Below are 20,144 nucleotides of genomic sequence, written 5' to 3'. Positions count from 1 at the left end.
GGTCAGAACTAGAAGCACAAGCATTTCTCTACACTCGCATTAACATGTGCTAACCATGTGTATGTGACAAATACATTTTGATTTGATTTGAATATCTGGTTTATTTGTCAGGACTGTCCCACAGTCATATAGGCAGGATTTGTAAGAAAATAAATAGGCTTTAGTGAAGAAGAAGAAGAAGAAAATAAGAACAAGAAAGTGTTTTATGTTAAAAAAATAATTAAAAAAGGAACGTTTGTTTTATAAAACAAAAGCAGGTGATAGCCTAATTGTAACATGCTACACGATACAGTACACATATTTCAACTAGATATTGTATTTGTACAGCTAACCTACTGCACGTATTTTGATGGCACAGTTACTTTATTGGTTGGTTGTAAACCTGTTGAGTTAAACCACAGATGAAAAATATTTTTGTTTTTCATGTACTGCACGCCTACGTAGAATGGAAATACCTTCGGCAGTGCAATTAAGACTGTAGGATATTTCATGTTTGCTCCAAAAAAGGTACACCGGAACAAACTAGGAGGAATAGAAACCTGATTATTTTGTTACCTTAGCGACATCACACCTCAACGGTCCTCGTATCATTGTGCACATGTGAACGTGAGGCCATCAAGCTAAGCTGAAAGAACAGACACAACAGGTAAGTTTGATCTTGTAAATCATTTATTGAGCCTAATCCTTCAAACTTGACTCTAGAGTTTTAGCCAAACCAAGATATAGATCAATACCAAAAGACTGTTGTTACATTTGAATTGTTTCAGTTTCAGATGCTTCCATGACTTCTTCCTCATTCATTTTTGTATACATTTTTTAACATTTCTGTAATTGTAGTTGTAGGCAAATTGTTAAGTCATTTTGAGATTTGTGTTGCAGTTTTTAAAAGAGGGACACGCATGAAGAAGTAATTGAAAATTCAATTAGCATTTTTCTTTTCCAGCTTCCAACCTGACCATGGGATATTACGAAACAAACATCACTTATGATGACGACTATATAGATGAGGTCTGTAACAAGGAAGGTGTTGTCAAGTTTGGCTCCATCGCCACCCCTGCCTTCTTCTCTGTGGTGACCATCCTGAGTCTAGCGGGCAACATCCTGGTCCTGGCCATCCTGGCCAAGTACGAGAACCTCAAGTCTCTCACCAACATCTTCATTCTCAACTTGGCCCTATCTGACCTGGTGTTCACCTTTGGTCTGCCCTTCTGGGCAGCCTACCACATCTGGGGCTGGACCTTTGGCTGGTTCCTCTGCAAGACTGTGACCTTTGTCTTCTACGCAGGCTTCTACAGCAGCGTTTTGTTCCTGACCATCATGACGATCCACCGCTACCTGGCCGTGGTGCATCCTCTGTCCGACCACGGCTCCCGGAGGGGCTGCTACGGGGTCACCGTCTCTCTCATCATCTGGGCGATCAGTTTTGGTTTGGCCGTCCCCGCTTTGATTTTCAGCTCTGTCCAAGAGAATCCCCACGAGAGAAAAAAACATTTGCATTGTGAATACGGCGTTCCAATGTGGAGGAAAGTGAGCACATACCAACAGAACGTCTTCTTCTTGGCTGCTTTTGCAGTTATGGGTTTCTGCTACGTAAGAATATTGGAGGCAATCTTCAAGTCAAGGTCACACATGAGGAATCGTACCGTGAAACTGATCTTTAGTATCGTGGCAGTATTTTTCCTTGGCTGGGCACCTTACAACGTGGTTATATTTCTGAGGTTGTTGACCGACTACTCCGTAGCACCTTTCAACGATTGTGAGGTCAGCATGAAGCTCGACTATGGGTTCTACGTGTGTCGACTCATTGCTTTCTCCCACTGCTGTCTCAACCCTGTCTTCTACGCATTTGTTGGGATCAAGTTCAGAAATCACTTGAAGGTTATTCTGCAGAGACTTTGCAGTCGCCGAAGCACCGTAGATTCACAACCGATGGGAGTGACTCATGTTCCCTCAAGGGGATCCATGTATTAGTCTGGCTCTTGAAGTTTCAGAGCACCATGGACTGAGCAGTCCAACCATGATCAATTGTAAAATGAACCTCTTTGCTTTTTCAATACATTTAGAATGTTACTTTTTCATATTTTATTTCCATTACTTATTATCATTGTCATTTTGTCTTGTTCTTTTCATTCTATTGTTAATCCCACTATTGGTATTTTAACAAGGGTTAAAATACTTTGCCTGGTGTATTTGTATAACGTATCAAAAGTACTTTTCAAATAGTTATTATTGATCTGAACCCTTTTTACAGTGTGTGTACTACAGTGGATATTAGGATAGATACAGAAGAGGACAAATTCCTAATTACTTCTTCAAATATGGGGATGTAGAGTAGATCATAGCTTCAGCTAGGGTTCCAATGCCCTCTGCTGGGGAAAGAAACAATAAGAAGGTTTACAGCAGAGTCCTCAATTCTTTTCCCTGTGAGGTTCAGAGCCTGCTGTTTTTTTTGTTCTACCTGATCACTACATTGCACACATCTGGTGTCCCTGGTCTGAATCCCTGATTAGAGGTGAACAATACAAAAATACAGGGGCACTGGCTTCGACGTCCAGAGTTGAGCTTGAGGGGTTCACAGCAAACGGGCCCATATTCATGAAGCATCTCAGAATGCTTTTTAAATGTTATTTTATTGATTTGATTTCACCTTTATTTAACTAGGAAAGTCAGTGAAGAACATTCTTATTTATAATGATGGCCTACCCCGGCCAACGATGCTGACCCAGGTTCAGTTGACCCCCCCCCATGTAATTATTATGATCTAAAAGGAAGAACTGGTCCTGGATCAGCACTCCTCTACTATATGAATATGCACCCTGATATATAGTATATACCAAGCCGGTCTCCCATCCAAATAGCCTACTAACCAAGTCCAGCGCTGCTTAGCCTCCGAGTCTAGAGATTGGGCGTGTTCAGGGTGGTTGGACATAAGCGATGATAAGGGAGATTAAAGGGTTAAATAACCATATGTCTTGTGTAACCATACCAAATGTAACATATCATACTAAATAGCTCATCTCAGATTTACATACATAATAATACGAAATGCTCTTAGACCAGGTTGCAACCACTGATCAGAAACATTTAGCATGCAATAATGAATCCCAAATCAAGCGTAGGCCAAATATTTTTGCTTGATCGAAACTCCAAAAGCAGGAGGAGGTTATGAAATATGATCAAGAGACTTGCATGATTTTAAAAATAGGATTGCTATTATTTTGTATGGGTATCATGATGAAGATACTCTCACAATGCATGATCCTAACGCCCGCTCCCTAACAAAGTGGAGTGAGGGTAGGAAAGAGATGAAACTTGGTTTTAAAAAAGCGTGGGCTTGGTCTCTGTTTCAAATTATCACCTTTTTTTATAACAGGGGTTCCACACTTTCCCGTGACACAAATTGCGTGGGGAAAATATTGTATTTTATTCTGTTATATTCCATTATATTGTTACTACAAAATATGTGTGTTAACTGTGATCGGTGTAGGTGTTGTCTGTTTAAAGAACAAACATAATTAACGATTTAATTCACTTGGCAGTAACCTAATTCAACTCAAAATATGGCATTCTATTCTTTTGGAAAAAAAACATTTTATTCCTCTTATGTTTCTTAGGACCTGCCTAAAATGAATTAATAATGGATTTCTTTTTGATGGTGTATGTTCAATGGGTTTATTAAAATGGGCGCCCAACCACATCCGCACACCATTACTATCACATGGGAGGTATAAAAGGCATGTGCGGGCAATAATGTGTTAAAAATGGGCCTGTTTGGGCCAAAACATTTTTATGGAAAAATATACATAAATCCTATGTGAATGCAGAATATATATTTTCTTGTGATGACAGCAAATTACCAGCAGAGGATGTTAAAGCATAACATAAGAATTCACATCCATGTAGCCTAGGTCGGGGTGTTTTAAACCGTCCATGTAGCCTATTTGAACTATTTCACAGCTAGCACACCTAATTCAACTTGTCAATTAATCATCAAGCCCTTGAATGGGTGAATCAAGTGGGCTAGTTCAGTAGCCTTGTAGTAAGTAGCCTTGCCTTGTACGAGCTGGAATGTCTCATAGGAGCAGATCTCCTGTTTCTGTAGCGTAAGGCAGCTTGATGTACAAGTACACCCCCTGGACAGGAAGTGGGTATATCGCAGTGCCAAGCAGAGACGCATTGGGTCCCATTTGTCAGTCTTCGATATGACTCAGCCAGAGAAAAAAACTCTCAGCCTAATATATAAATTATAATATATGCCATTTAGCGGATGCTTTTTTCCAAAGCGAGTCGACTTATGCATGGGTCCATTTTTACAAAAGGGTGGTCCCAGGAATCAAACCCAATATCCTGGCGTTGCAAACATGTCCAATCACCGTCCATGTATCATAAGCCAATCATGTAAAGCTTCTCCTTCTTAGAAAGAATAACACAGCCAAAAGCATCGCGCCCCTCCATCGTTGGCTGACTCAGCCAACCAACCACTAAGAAACATGTGCGATGTCCAGAGAGTGCACGATCGAGAATGAACTGTAGAGCCAACTTGTTTTCCAACAGTATTATTTAAATAGCAACCGCTAGCCATGCTAACACTTCTAGGGAGAGAGAAGGTTTTTGTATTGTAATGTTTGAGTGTCCAGTTTTCCGTTCGTTTTTGGGAACATTCTATCTATGTTAGCCAAAACCTTCTGAGAACATTTTCAGCATGCCGAGTAGAACTTATCTAGAACGTGATTACAATGTTCTCAGAATATACAACATTAATGTACTAGGCGCTTTTTATGGGACCTTGCAACTACATTCATGTGTCCAGTTTTCTGAGGGTTAGGAGAATATTCCACACACACACACACAGACCCTAGGGGCCCAAGGTTCATTGCATGTTAATGGTACAGTAACATTACAGTAACTCTAGCATTCATTTTCATAGGTAATAGAACTGTCAAAGTTGGTGAGATCTAAAGTATCATGCAATACGCTAACATTACCAAGTTATTGCTCATTGTCGTAAATGCTATTCAGCTAGCTAAGTTTGTTAGCTATCTAGCTAACGTTTGCTAGCTATGTAAACAGCTTACAGTACAGCCATGCAAAATAAATGGTAACGTTACAGTAACATTCACACCCACAAGTGGGTATGGCAACTGACTGATTCTTAGTGAGGGACAGGATCCAAACATATGACAACATTCATGCAAACAGCCGAAAAAAATCTCCATCTGGATGTTCTAGAGCTCGATTCAATCCGACTATTTGAATCCAGTGGGGGCTGCTGAGGGGAGGATGACCCATAATAATGCCTGGAACGGCGCTAATGGAAGGGCATCAAACACAAACTGTGTGTTTCATACCATTCCACTGATTCTGCGCCAGTCATCACTACAAGCCCGTCCCCTCCAATTAAAATGTCCCCCAACCTCCTGGGTCTGAATCAGTGTGCTATCATGGCAGCAGAGCTGTAGTAGTTGAGGGAAAATAATGTGACAAAAAAATGTAATGTTGACAACAAGCTCAATTACAATCCTCAGTGGAGGAGTCTGAACCGCTAACTCAGACGCAGGCGCTGGCGATGTTGTCGGTGCTGGACCAGTAGGTCCACTGGTAGAGACCTGCTTAAAAGGGAGTAATATACAGAGACAGCACTACAGTGTAGTAATTTCAGTAAAAGAGAGTACATGTGGTTTTAGCCTGTAAGCTTGATTTAATTGTACCTCCAAGGGATGAAATCCACAGACATCTCTGAAGTCCCCGGAGCAGAGCGAGCAAGGACCTGCATTGGTCAATTCTCTATCTGTAACAATACATAAGGAAAGCCTGCGTTAGGAATTCCCCCACACTAGTGACTTCCCCATCACACAGCACTATCAAACAGCTCACCCCACTAACCATGCCCTACACCAGAAACCGGGAGTCAAGGGGTGATGCACTCTGGCTCTCTCTGGACCTTTCCTTAACCTGTTGTGATTGGTTGACAAGATCACAGCTTGGGACTTTGACCGTGCATATACTCTCTTTGTTACAATATGCAATGACAATTTGATGGCCGTATATTATAATACAGTTGCTGTTCATTAGTGGTAACAGAATACATTTAATGACAGGTATTTCTAGTAACACGGTATGTTTTTCTAGATGAACACAGAGTTCAAATGTCATAGGCCTATGCATGTTTTGCCAATATCTCGGCATAATACATACTTTTGGAGAGGTCACACCACTTCTGCCTCAGAGCTGGCCTGTTGCCCGCATTGGAGGGCCAAACCCCTGTGGTGGCAAATGTCCGCAAGCGGGACATCCACTCCCTTATGGGGCCTTTGGGGCTTATGGGGCTTTTTCGACATCTGAAACCAACAGGCCAATTAAGGATAATGGCAAGTTAGTCAACTTTGGCTATTATCAGCTAGGCTATCATCATGGACTGACTGATTTGAATTCATAAACAAATACTTAGATATGAACTTAGGCTATATACTGTAGGTAACATAAGCATTGGCTAGACATGGGCTCCCGAGTGGCACAGCGGCCTAAGACACTGCATCTCAGTGCAAGAGGCGTCGCTATAGTACCTGGGTCGAATCCAGGCTGTATCACATCCGGCCGTGATTGGGAGTCCCATAGGGCGGCACACAATTGACCCAGCTTTGTCCGGATTTGCGTGGAGGAGGCCGGCATTGTATAAGAATTTGTTCTTGACTGACTTGCCTACAGTCAAAACTGTTCGCTGCTCTGGCCCCCCCAATGGTGGAACAAACTCCCTCACGACGCCAGGACAGCGGAGTCAATCACCACCTTCCGGAGACACCTGAAACCCCACCTCTTCAAGGAATACCTAGGATAGGATAAGTATCCCTCTCACCCCCCCCCCCCCCCCCCTTTAAGATTTAGATGCACTATTGTAAAGTGACTGTTCCACTGGATGTCATAAGGTGAATGCACCAATTTGTAAGTCGCTCTGGATAAGAGCGTCTGCTAAATGACTTAAATGTAATGTAAATGTAATGTAGTTAAATAAAGGTTCAATCGAAAATGTTTATGACAAGGCAGAAGTTTGTCTCCTGGACAGCAACGCATTAGCTGGCATAATTCTACCTAGCTAGTCAAAAGAAATTCAGTTGACACTAACTCTGATAGCTGCCTCCATTGAAAGTGAATGTTACTGTAACATTACCAAATTATATGCATGACTGTACTGTAAGCTGTTTACAAAGCTAGCAAACAAACTTAGCTAGCCGAATAGCATTTACTACAATGAGCAATAACTTAACCTTGGTAATGTTAGCAGATTGCATGATATTTTAGATCTCACCAACTTTGACAGTTCTATTACCTATGAAAATGAATGCTAGAGTTACTGTAATGTTACTATACCATTACCATGCTAGCTAGCTTGCCAGGCAGCTGCTAAGCCAAAAGTGTGTGTTCTATCTGTGTGGCTAAACTAAGCAGAAACTATTGATAATTTAGCGACAAGTTAGCGGTTGCTATTTTATTATACTGTTGGGAAACAAGTTGTTAATATCACCATTGCAGTATAATTCAGGTATTATAATTTTTTGATATATATATATTATATATATATATATATATATTTATTTTTACCCCCTTCTTCCTGATATCCAATTGCGATTCAATTGTCTCATCGCTGCAACTCCCCATTGGGCTCGGGAGAGGCGAATGTGAAGTAATGCGTCCTCCGAAACATGACCCGCCTAACCTCGCTCCTTAACACCCACCAGCTTAACCCGGAAGCCAGCAGCACAAATGTGTTGGAGGAAACATCGTTCAACTGGCAACCGGGTCAGCCCGGAGGCACCCGGCCTGCCACAAGGAGTCGCTAGAGCACAATGAACCAAGTAAACCCCCCCGGCCAAACCTTCCCCTAACCCGGAGACGCTGGGCAACGTTAGATAATGTTTATGCTGGTTATGTAGGTAGCTAGCTATCTTTTGATAAAGCGATGCAGGCTAGCTAACATTAGTTAATGTTAGCATAGCTAGGTCATTATAACTTAGTTAGGTCGTAGCTTATACACACTTATTGTGTATTGTCTAGATACTGCTGCAGGGCTCTACAGTGCAACCATTTACTCTTACTCTTAAATATTTTGCAGTGCAACCTGGGATTTTAATTTAGGGACACCAGTGCGCCTAGACAAATTAAGGATTCTAGCTTTAATAATACCTCAAATATTTTTTATTGTGCTCCTACATTTCTTTGTGTGTGCCTTTTCCAATTTAGGCGCACACGTCGCTCTATGTAAAAAAGGTCAGCATTAGAGCCCTGGGCTATGTAATATTATAAACTGAGTGGTTTGAGCCCTGAATACTTTTTGACTGACAGGTATGGTATATCAGATCGTATACCACAGGTATGACAAAACATTTATAATTACTGCTCTAATGACGTTGCTAACCAGCTTGTAACAACAACAAGGCACCTCTGGGGTTTGTGTTATATGGCCAATATACCACGGCTAAGGGCTGTATCCAGCACTCCACTTTGCGTCGTGGTATATTTGCCATATACCACACCCCCTGGGCCTTACTGCTTAATTATCATTGGATAATGCTAGCAAGGCAGGCTAGTTCATAGCTCATACAAGTGTATTCTGTATTGTCTAGGGCAAAACTAAACAATGGATGCAGCAATGGTGGTGGCTAACTCATGTCTGAGTCTGGCTAATGCAGTGTTCACGTGTTAGTCGGAACTCGGAAATTTGCCATTTTCAACGAATCAGCAAGTCAGATATTTCCGAGTTTCTTAGTTTCGACTAGCATGCGAACTCGGCATAATACAGTGAATCTAATCCAATCTGGAGCTACAGTCTGTCTCCACCTGTAAAGCATAGAATTAGGGTTTCCACTAGTTCCCAGAGACAAAGTAAAAATTGGCTATAAGTATAAATGGATGAAAACAAAGGTCAATTTTAGTAGTGTGGCTAAGGTTAGGGTTGGGTTTAAAATCATATTTTAAGATAAATAAATTCTTGAAATAGGAGGGATTTATGACTTTGGGCTGTGGAATTAGCTTTACCCGAGTTACTGCCCTGATGACACAAATGGCTTCATCAACAACGGTAATGTGAGTCTTGTAAAAAGTTGTATTAAAAAATACCCAGTACTGGATGTCATCTTGGTTGTGAAATGCATTATCAGAAAGCTTATTTTCTTTATAACAAAATGCACTTCACCACGTGGCTGTCTATTGTATCACCGTGTCACAGGTCCTCCCAGTCAACACCACCTCATAAAATGAGGAAGTACAATGTATATAAAGATTGCCTGCTGCAGTTGTCCAAGTTTGAAGCTGAACATGCAGCTCCCTACATTCAATTCGATATAATTGATTAGCCCATTTCATTGAGTGTGTTATAAACTGGGCGATTTAGTAACTTACTTTGAAAGGATGGGGATTGCGTCTAAATAGATGTTTTTTCGTCTAAATTAAGTGTACTTGTCTTTAACTGCCATTTCCAAAAAGTCAGACTCTTCCCACACGCCAACTAATTTCTCTCTGCTTAAAGAAGCATCTACATTCAACTACTTTCATGTGGTTATCCTTATATATACAGTATATTCTCCAGACTTGCCCAGAGGAAATTGTTGATATGTTGTAAATATTTTATTCTAGATTTAAAAATATATATATATTCACAAAAAATGCATTTCACATGCATGTCTTTAGTATATTACAGATAGAAATATGAAAAAGTTTCAAAACCTAGCCTGGAGGTGGAATTAGAATACTAGAATAGCCACGAGCCGTCTTATGATGGAATTAAGGTCATCCATCTTGGTCAGAGAGTTGGAAAACCATGGTTTGCCAGTGCTGTGATAAGATAGTGTAAAATATCTTGTGTAAAAAATGAATTTGAAGAATTTATCTGCACTGTATGTTTGTTAGCTAGCTAGCCAGTTTTAGATGTATGATTCCATTGATTTTTCAAATGAACTGACAACATTCCATTCAAACAATGCAGATGATAGGACTTTGACAAGTTGTATGTGCAACAAGTAGGCTACTGATATTTGATCATATAATAGCAGACTCAGCTTTCCAAAAATATTAAATGTATGGTCTGTTTACATATATTTAGAAGCTATTTATAACAATAACCTATATAAATCTTGTAAACTGTATTTATGATTATATGACCATATTTGAGGTTGACAATAACTATATTATACCATTTTTGATAAATCACGTCTTTGTTTTATTTTCCTGCATAAGCAAAATCAGGATTATGCCTCTTCTGCCACGCTGGTCTTCACTGACAGGATGTTGGTCGTGAGCAATGACCATATCTATGGTCGTGACAGAGGGAGCTGCTTTGACAAAGAATTAATGACAAAAGGAAATAATTTCAGCAGTTTTATTTTTTTCCACCATCAGGCCTAAAAGTCAGTAAGCTTGTGAATATCTGACATAGGCTAATTTGCCAATTTGCTAGAAAAAATATATCTTCCAAGCGGTCTCACACATATAGGATATATTTAGCCATTTAGATGTGTGTTTTGTTCACTAGAGGTCTACTGATAAAAGATTATTGATTTAATTGTGGCATGTCTTTGAGAACCCCATCATTTACCCTCAATCCCCTACTTTGAAAGAAGGGATCGAAACTGGTAGGCCTAAAGGACACATGTAGACTTAAAATAGCACCAAACATTGCGTCTCTGAGAATATTGGGTGTCTCACCTCCCGCTTTGACGGATGAACCTGCAGGCCGTCTTATCTCTGTCTGCAAGGTGGTCCTTTGAGCTTTACACCAAATTCTGCCAAGTCTCTCAAGGCATCCCTACGCGATCGATCCAATCCACTGCAAAAATAACAAAGCAAGAGAGGATTAAAGGTGTCTGATAATTTATACGATTTACCTATTTTCCTCTTATGTGGGTCTATGTTTATTTAATTTAGGCTATAGGACGTTCATTGTATAGCCATGCAGCTAATCAGGCTAATGATGATAATTATAAAAGTGATGTAGACTATACCCGGTAGGCTGTGCTGCTTCAATTGATATTGTTGATACAATTGATACTGTTGTTTGGTTTTTCATGCAAACCTATCTTGGGTGAATATTGAATACGCCTATTTGAATGGCCCAAAAAACGGGGAGATAATTGTGTTCCGAGTGTTGTCAAATGCATTAACATATGAGTTTGACCCAAATGACAAAGTATTAAACTACTTAATTATCATTGTTGCACGATATAAAACGATCGGAAATACATTCAATAGCCCAATGGTATTCATTTTACTTACATGTCGCATTCATTAATTCAAATGCATTCATCAAAAACTTGAGAATTTGCTGTTTATTCATTCTCCTTCATAAAAGGTTCAAATATTAGTCAAAACAAATACATATGCCTAATGGTATTTTTCTCAGGTCAACATCCCAACTGATATGATTTAAATACGCTCCATTGCTCTTGAACTAAGACTTGGAGCATTTTACAAGGCATGCACCTGCTGTAATAAACATGGGTTTGTATCCCTTAAAATCTCCCGTTATAGGTCTATGTCAGTGCATATCCATTCACAATATAAGACAATAGTTTTTCCTCGCGCTTGCCCAGGATAAAAAGCCAAATAATAATGAATAATTTAATAAATAATGGTTTTAGGGGCTTATCGAATATGGAGTGGCCGCAACTGCGTGCCCTTATCTCTCCTCACCACATTGCGCCTGTGTTCCGCTCGCTCCCCATACTAAGTGGCGCACTGGACGTGATGTGGAATTATATAGACCTCACTTCCAGTTTCCACGCAGCACTTCAGTCAATCTAAAACATCAGACATGGATTACCCTCGACAAAATGGCTCCGCACATAGGCTACTCGATCAACAACACTCCGGCTATGGTAAGGACAACACACCTAAATAGGCCTGATCAAGTCACATATGTTGTTGTCGATTTATGGCCATGTTATTGATAATGTGAATAGATAGTTGGAACATTGTTGATCACTGGCCGTTCCTATTTCGGGTTGACGTTTGTTTGCTCGGTGAAGTGAAACACATCCGTTAAGCCTATAGAATTAGCATTCGTTTTTATCTACCAATAAAATGGGATTGAACACGAAACATGGACAAAGATTCGATATAGTCAAATATTTTTTCGTTTTGATAAAATGTCCTCAGTCTATCGACGCTTTCATTTAAATCAAACAGGACTAGCCTACACACTCAGGGAATGCTAGCCGAGAGGCTAAGATTAATTTATGGGTGATCATTTTATTTTGCAACAATGAACAACAAATCTATTTTAAATATAAGTTAGCTATGCATTCGGCTATTATATCTCCATAGGCTATTGTGAAACAGAAAATGATGTAGCCTACCGCAATATTTTTGTAAAAATGTGTGATGGCCTAGTGTACCTACACATTTTATAGAATGATAAGGTTGGCGATGCACAACGTTCTGCGGACTGTGGCTCAATTAAGGTTCAAGGTTTCAAAGCCACAGTAGGCTCATAAATAAACGACGCAAAACGCACTCTTATTCCATTTCATTTTACGTGCCCTACAAGCTGTAGCCCAAAAACTATTCCCACAGTGGTGGTGAAAAAAACGACACCAGTTCCCTTTTCACTTGACGTAAGAACTTTACTGAGGAGCAAGGAACTGATTATTTTGAAACTCAAATCATGAACACGCAACAAAGTAGGCTAAGAACAGAACTAATCCAATAAAAAACACATGAAAAAAGACAAATCAATGAACGAAGAATTATGAAATCAATTGGAAAAACAGGCCCCCGAGTGACAGAGGTTATCATTTCACTTATATTAATGTGAGTATGTTATATAACGATAATGATACAGTGAAGGGCAATCAATTGTATTGATTTCCACGCAGAGATAACGCTTCCGTTTAACTGCACGACGTCCGTTGGACAGAAGCAATATTGGGAAATCGTGAATTTAGAACCAAGGCAAACTCTTTTAACAAGAGGCAAAGAAATAGGCCAACAATTGTAAAAACAACAACACAAATCACAAAGAAAGGCATTGGCTCTGATAATATCCTCGAAATTATTAGCCATGAAGGGATGTGATTTTCCCATGTGATGGACCGCAAGAGTGCAGTCCGAACACTTCATTGGTTTAAAAGCCGTATTGACAAGGGAAGCAGTAGCGCAACAGTGCGTTCGTAGTTATAAACATTGACAGTATATGTACCCACCCTCAATGATGCAGAGAGAGCGCCGGGCAGAATACACAGGTCTGCCTGCAGAGTTGGTTGATGATTTGCCGCGCACGGGATTGACTGTAGGCCTACCATTTTAGATCTCTGGGTCTTTCCAGTGTCGCACGTACTCTGCATTTTTTGTATTTTATTCGTTAGATTTTTTTTATTCATACATAAAAAGCATAAAAGCTTTATTTTTTGCAGGTGACATCAAGGATTAATATCGGCGGATGAAAGAGATCGTTTCGATGCGGAGGCATCCGTCGATGGCATTAAGCAAATGCACTTTCACAATTTAAGATATATTTACGCACGGTCTAATCTATCAAATAACCGCGGAAATGATGGAAAAACTGAAACCAGAAGTTGGGCAGCTCAGTCCTATGGGCAAGGAATGCAAGTCTCCACATCACGACAGCATGACGACTTCCATAGCAGGTCGTGTAAGTGGGGAGGGGTGCGAGGCTGGTGGTGAGACACAGGAAGCGGCGTCGGCGAACTCCGCTGAGAGGGATCGTGTCCCGGGGGAGCGCTGCAACGGGACTATCCTCTTTAATGCAGTTACCAAGGAAACGGCGTACCACAGCGAACAAAAAAAGGAAGTGCCGGTGATCGAGTTGGCCAGAAGAGGAGGGCTCGTGGACATAAAAGCTAGGGAGCTGACGGCAGACGGCAATCACAGGATACAGACCACCGAGCTGTGCAGACCTCCTATTCAACTGACACTGCCTTCCCGGGGCCCGTTGTTGAGCGAAACTCGAATGGTGCAGTTGAGTCAACCTGGGTTCTCTCTACCTGCACGAGCGATGCTGTACAGTAACTTTGCTCAACCGCTCGCTACTATGAACAGGTAAGGCAAGCCATTCCTTTGGAAAATGTACATGTCATAATAATGTGATTTTTCATGGACAAGTTTGTGTCATGCGTCAGTGCATGCACTGTTCATCTGTCATATTTTGATTGATGTAGCCTATTCTACTTTTAGGACTGAAATGTGCATCGCTATTTCAATTTTCAGACTTTGTTTTCATAATCATCATCATCATATTATTATTCATATTATTAGGCCTATTATTATTACATAAAGTCTTTAATTTGGTATACATTCGGCCTACCTGTCATCATTTAATTCAACAAAATCACCAGAATAAAATAGTCGACATATAGCCAAAAATACACGAGTTGAATCAACATTGTTTCCACATAATTTCAACCAAAAATCGCGTTGAATCAACGTGGGACAACTCATTGAATTTGCTAAATGTAATCTTTTTTACCCAACATTTAAACTAAACCCAGTGACATGGCGACATGTTTTGTTGATTTCACGTTAGTTGACATCTAAACCAAATATAATTCAAACCTAGATGTTGAACTGACATCTGTGGCCAGTGAATATAGGCCTATATATTTGTAGAGGGAATTTGTAATTTGACTAATTCACACTATCTTCCTGCAGTGGCTACGGTGGGGAGATGGAACAGTATGGCATGTATCCCAGCCATCGGATTAAACGTCGACCAGCGCCCTATGAGATTGAAATCAACGATGGTAATGGTAAGATCATATAGATTTTTTATACTTATACAAAATGCACACACACACACACACACACACACACACACACACACACACACACACACACACACACACACACACACACACACACACACACACACACACACACACACACACACACACACACACACACACACACACACACACACACACACACACTCAAAAGTTTGGGGTCACTTAGAAATGTCCATGTTTTTGAAAATAAATAAATAAATTGTCCATTAAAATAACATCAAATTGATCAGAAATACAGGGTAGACATTGTTAATGTTTTAAATGACTATTGTAGCTGGAAATGGCTGATTTTTAATATGTACATAGGCTTACAGAGGCCCATTAACAGTAACCATCACTCCTGTGTTCCAATGGCTTTTGTTCCAGGTCAACTCTAACACATCTGATTTCTACATACTACTGGTGTATACAGGTGTATAAATCAGACATGATCAGAATACCTATCCTCCTCTCCCTCTCAGGCTCACAGCCCAAAATCGTAAGGCGGATATTCACCAACAGTCGTGAGCGCTGGCGCCAGCAGAATGTGAATGGTGCCTTCGCTGACCTCCGCCAGCTCATCCCCACCCACCCGCCCGACAAAAAGCTCTCCAAGAACGAGATCCTCCGACTGGCCATGAAGTACATAAACTTCCTGGCCAAGCTCCTGGACGACCAGGAAGGTGTGTTGGAGGCCGGCGACAGCGGTGGTATTGTGGGGGCGCGGACCCACGAGGCCCGAGGGGAGGGCCTGGTCCGGGAAGAGCTCCTCCAGGGAATGCTGTCGCCCAGCAACTCCAGTTGCGGGAGTCTTCTGGACGGGGACGGTAGTCCCGACAGCTACACCGATGACCAGGATTTGTCTATAGGGTCCCGAAGGCCCACCTCCAGAGGCCTCCATCATCACTCTGGACTCCACATTGACGAACAAAATCAGAATCAGAGATGACTCTACGTTTTCTTTATGGGGAGAAGAACAGAGAATGTGAGATGGAGGAGCTTGGCAATTTTCTACCAACCTGGAGTGAATGGGCATCGATAGGATGGTTCCGATGGCGATACATTTCATGCTGTGTACAAATTTGATCTTTCTCTAATTCCTGTTTCCCTCAATGGCCCTGTCTGTCGTTGGCTTTTCCAGAGGTGGGTATGTTCTCTGGTGGAACATAAAGGCTTTGTCCCAACTGCTGTTGTAAGCAGGTGATGGATTGGAAGTCATGACAGACCTAAAATGTAACTCAGAACATAATATCGAAAAACAATTAAGGGAATTTCCAAAAACAGCATGAATCTCATAATGGTACCTTTTCTTGCCTGAGATCAAAGTTTGTTTAGGTACAGTGTTTGACTCTTTCAACGACAATGAGAATTTTGTTCTTAAGTACTATGGACTGTACTAAATTTAAGTGATTTATTTTCATCTTAGAGCCCTCTAATGTCAGTTCTTTTGTTCTTTTCGTAACTCAAATTTGGAGTTATCAAATAATAGTATTTCGACCTGATTTCCAGTAACATTTTTCTTGAACACCACGTCATAAGTTGTTGGATAACACAGTTTATCCCCAAACACACAGTTTATCCCCAAACACACAGTTTTGCAGTGAGATAACTGATAATTGTTTTTAACAAGTGGGAGATCTGTGTTGCTGTCAATGTTAATGTTGGGAGAACAACAAAACGTTTGAAAGTGTACTTGTTAATGTGATATTCACATAAACCATATGGTTACAATATTTACCATACAAAATTTAATTGAGGTCAAACTGTTGCCATTTCTGGATGGAATAATATGGATAGCATATTAGTATGACATGCACATGACACACACACACACACAAGGGCATGATGCCTGTCCAATAATAGAACAAAATAACAATATAATATCTTTGTATCTTGCAACGTAAGAGGTACAAATGTGCATAAAAACAGACCTGTACATTTGTATTGAACAATGAAACGTGCCATTTTTGCACTGCTTCTTTCATTGTGACCATGGTACATTGAGTTGATGTTTTCACATTCACTTCTTAAATTTCTCTTTTATTCATAACATTAATCAAGTGTTTTACCACTGTATTTGACATTATGTACGTCTGCTATTTCAGCAGACTATTGAGTAACCAGAAATGGTACCTTTACGTCTTCGATGTGTCAAACAAAAAAAGGGATATTCTTTTTTATGTGATATTTAGTAAGGAAAAAAACTGTTGCTGTTAAGGTGATTATGGAGACATCTATAAATATATTCAATGTTATATCTCAAATTTTATATACCACAAAATAAAAATTAGGGGAAAAATATACTGTTTTGCTCATCGTGTATTCAAATTTCTATGTAATATTTCTTAATCATCAATTAAAGATGCGAGTCTATAGAAATGACAGTAAAACTCCCATCACCAGTAGATGCTTCCAGTTTTTTAAAGGTAGACTGTCTGTGTATGCAGTAGGTTGTAATCAAAGACATGTTGATATTGCAATGGCAGGTACAATCCAAGTCCAATAATTCAATTTGTTTTATTTATTTCAAAGTTTAATCAAATAGAGATAAAAAGAATGACGATGACATTTAATTAAAGGGAATTTCGGGGGGATTTTAGAAATGGACCCCAACCCCTGTAACTGTCCATAAAAAAATGCCATGAGAATTCCAACACATTTTTAGGGCAGTTCCCAGCATTTCAAATTCCCATCCCTAAATATGACCATCATAATTGAATAATCGATCCACAGACAGACCCCACAATCGATCTGGAGCGATGCCTCTTAGATGAGATGCAATGAGTACAATGTAGTCTCCATGTTCCCACCATATGAATTGAACACGATTGTTATTATCCCCGTATTAGATTGAGGTAGTCCTAGAGATAGAGTGGCCAGTTTGAGCTAGAAGGTATTTGAGGGGGCACTGGGGCGGAGAGTTGGAGCTGATGACCGATAAGGATCACAGCCAATGAAAAAGCCGTCAGCGGAGACCGTGAGGTTGGGTTACTGGTCCCTTAGCGAATGAAGGGGTGCGTGTGAAACACTGGCACATCACCAGTTCCCACCTCAGTCTATGCTACGTTTCACACTCAACAGTTTTCCCGTGTGTATCAAGAATGGTCCACCACCCAAAGGACATCCAGCCAACTTGACACAACTGTGGGAAGCATTGTTCACCGCGGGCCAGCATGCCTGTGGAACGTTTGACACCTTGTAGTCCATGCCCCGACGAATTAAGACTGTTCTGAGGGCAACGCAAGGGGGTGCAACTCAATATTAGGAATATTTGTACAATATTTGAAAGTGACTAGTCAAATATCATTAGTTATCAGCTTAATTCAAGTGCAGGGGTGCAACTCAAGATTAGGAAGGTGTTCCTTATGTTTTGTACACTCAGTCATAAAAATGATCTTTGTTAGCTTATTCAATAAGTAGGACTTCATTCACCTCATACTGCACACTAAAAACCCAGATTAATACTGGTCCTCTACTTAAATGCACTTTCAATAAATGGGGAAGACACATGTCAGTTGAAGGTATTCAGTTGTACAACTTACTAGATATCCTCCTTTCCCAATGGAGATTTTCCATTGAAATAAAAACATGTTTTTGTCCAGCACTAGGTTTAATCTGTGTCCAGGGAACCGGCCGTAAAGAAGGTAATGACAAACACACGGTGAGGGAGAGGTATTACATCAGCAGTGTATTTACAGCAATTGTGAACACAACATTAGCCTGACTTGAGGTGGCGTGAAGGACTGGGATGTGTTCCTCTGTGAAACGCCTTGGAAGGTAAAGGGAGAGTTTGGTGAGAGGGATGCTTCAGTGATTAGTCAGTATTGTTTCTGTGAAAGGCTGTCTATAGAGGTGCTGATGTGTTGTTCCCTTAGGGACACCTCAAGGACTTGTTATTGTGAGGTTTAATGCGGCTACATTAGGTGCAACTCCACTTTCCGGGACACAACAAACACAGGTCTATATATAGTGTATTTTACAGGTTTATGAAATGAAAGTGGTTTCACTGTGAACGTTGGCTATGCAGTATGTTATGCAGCTGTGTAAAAAAGTGTAGTGAAGACTTTCAAGCATGGTAACCACACACACACACACACACACACACACACACACACACACACACACACACACACACACACACACACACACACACACACACACACACACACACACACACACACACACACACACACACACACACACACACACACACACACACACAACAATATTTAAAAAAGTGTAGTGAAGACTTTCAAGCATGGTAACCACACACACACACACACAGAGAGATCCAACTATATTTTAAAAAGTGTAGTGAAGACTTTCAAGCATGGTAACTACACACACACACACACACACACACACACACACACACACACACACACACACACACACACACACACACACACACACACACACACACACACACACACACACACACACACACACACACACACACACACACACAAGGATCCAACAATATTTAAAAAAGTGTAGTGAAGACTTTCAAACATGGTAACCACACACACAGAGATCCAACAATATTTAAAAAAGTGTAGTGAAGACTTTCAAGCATGGTAACTACACACACACACAGAGATCCAACAATATTTTAAAAAGTGTAGTGAAGACTTTCAAGCATGGTAACTACACACACACACAGAGATCCAACAATATTTAAAAAAGTGTAGTGAAGACTTTCAAACATGGTACCACACACACAGAGAGAGATCCAACAATATTTAAAAAAGTGTAGTGAAGACTTTCAAACATGGTAACTACACACACGTACAACAAAGAGATCCAACAATATTTAAAAAAGTGTAGTGAAGACTTTCAAACATGGTAACCACACACACAGAGAGAGAGAGAGATACAACAATATTTTAAAAAGTGCAGTGAAGACTTTCAAGCATGGTAACTACACACACACACAGAGATCCAACAATATTTTAAAAAGTGTAGTGAAGACTTTCAAACATGGTAACCACACACACAGAGAGAGAGAGATACAACAATATTTAAAAAGTGTAGTGAAGACTTTCAAGCATGGTAACCACACACACACACACACACACACACACACACACACACACACACACACACACACACACACACACACACACACACACACACACACACACACACACACACACACACACACACACACACACACACACACACACACACACACACACACATCCAACAATATTTAAAAAAGTGTAGTGAAGACTTTCAAGCATGGTAACTACACACACACACAGAGATCCAACAATATTTAAAAAAGTGTAGTGAAGACTTTCAAGCATGGTAACTACACACACACACAGAGATCCAACAATATTTAAAAAAGTGTAGTGAAGACTTTCAAGCATG

The 20,144-nt window shown here is 40.4% G+C and overlaps 2 protein-coding genes across 3 annotated transcripts; both read left to right on the top strand.

Annotated features, from left to right (window-relative positions):
* The first annotated feature begins 593 nt into the window (after positions 1-593).
* Positions 594-4,870, top strand: LOC123996386 (chemokine XC receptor 1-like). Its single transcript, XM_046299776.1, has 2 exons — positions 594-646; positions 944-4,870. Exon 2 carries the CDS (start codon positions 958-960, stop codon positions 1,969-1,971), a length of 1,014 nt encoding a protein of 337 aa, XP_046155732.1. The 5' UTR covers positions 594-646; positions 944-957; the 3' UTR covers positions 1,972-4,870.
* A 6,861-nt stretch (positions 4,871-11,731) lies between these two features.
* LOC123997947 (T-cell acute lymphocytic leukemia protein 1 homolog) lies at positions 11,732-17,069 on the top strand. 2 transcript variants are annotated; one of them, XM_046302697.1, is made up of 4 exons: positions 11,732-11,864; positions 13,632-14,046; positions 14,656-14,753; positions 15,251-17,069. In XM_046302697.1, the coding sequence occupies exons 1-4, from the start codon at positions 11,801-11,803 to the stop codon at positions 15,715-15,717; spliced, it is 1,044 nt and encodes a 347-aa protein (XP_046158653.1). In that variant the 5' UTR covers positions 11,732-11,800; the 3' UTR covers positions 15,718-17,069. The 2 variants fall into 2 exon arrangements, with proteins under 2 accessions (XP_046158653.1, XP_046158652.1); XM_046302696.1 differs by having other exon boundaries at positions 11,753-11,864; positions 13,401-14,046.
* Positions 17,070-20,144: the final 3,075 nt, after the last annotated feature.

This window comes from Oncorhynchus gorbuscha, linkage group LG15 (genome assembly GCF_021184085.1).
Source record: "Oncorhynchus gorbuscha isolate QuinsamMale2020 ecotype Even-year linkage group LG15, OgorEven_v1.0, whole genome shotgun sequence".
NCBI lineage: Eukaryota > Metazoa > Chordata > Actinopteri > Salmoniformes > Salmonidae > Oncorhynchus > Oncorhynchus gorbuscha.
This window is presented reverse-complemented; position numbering and strand designations above follow the sequence as displayed.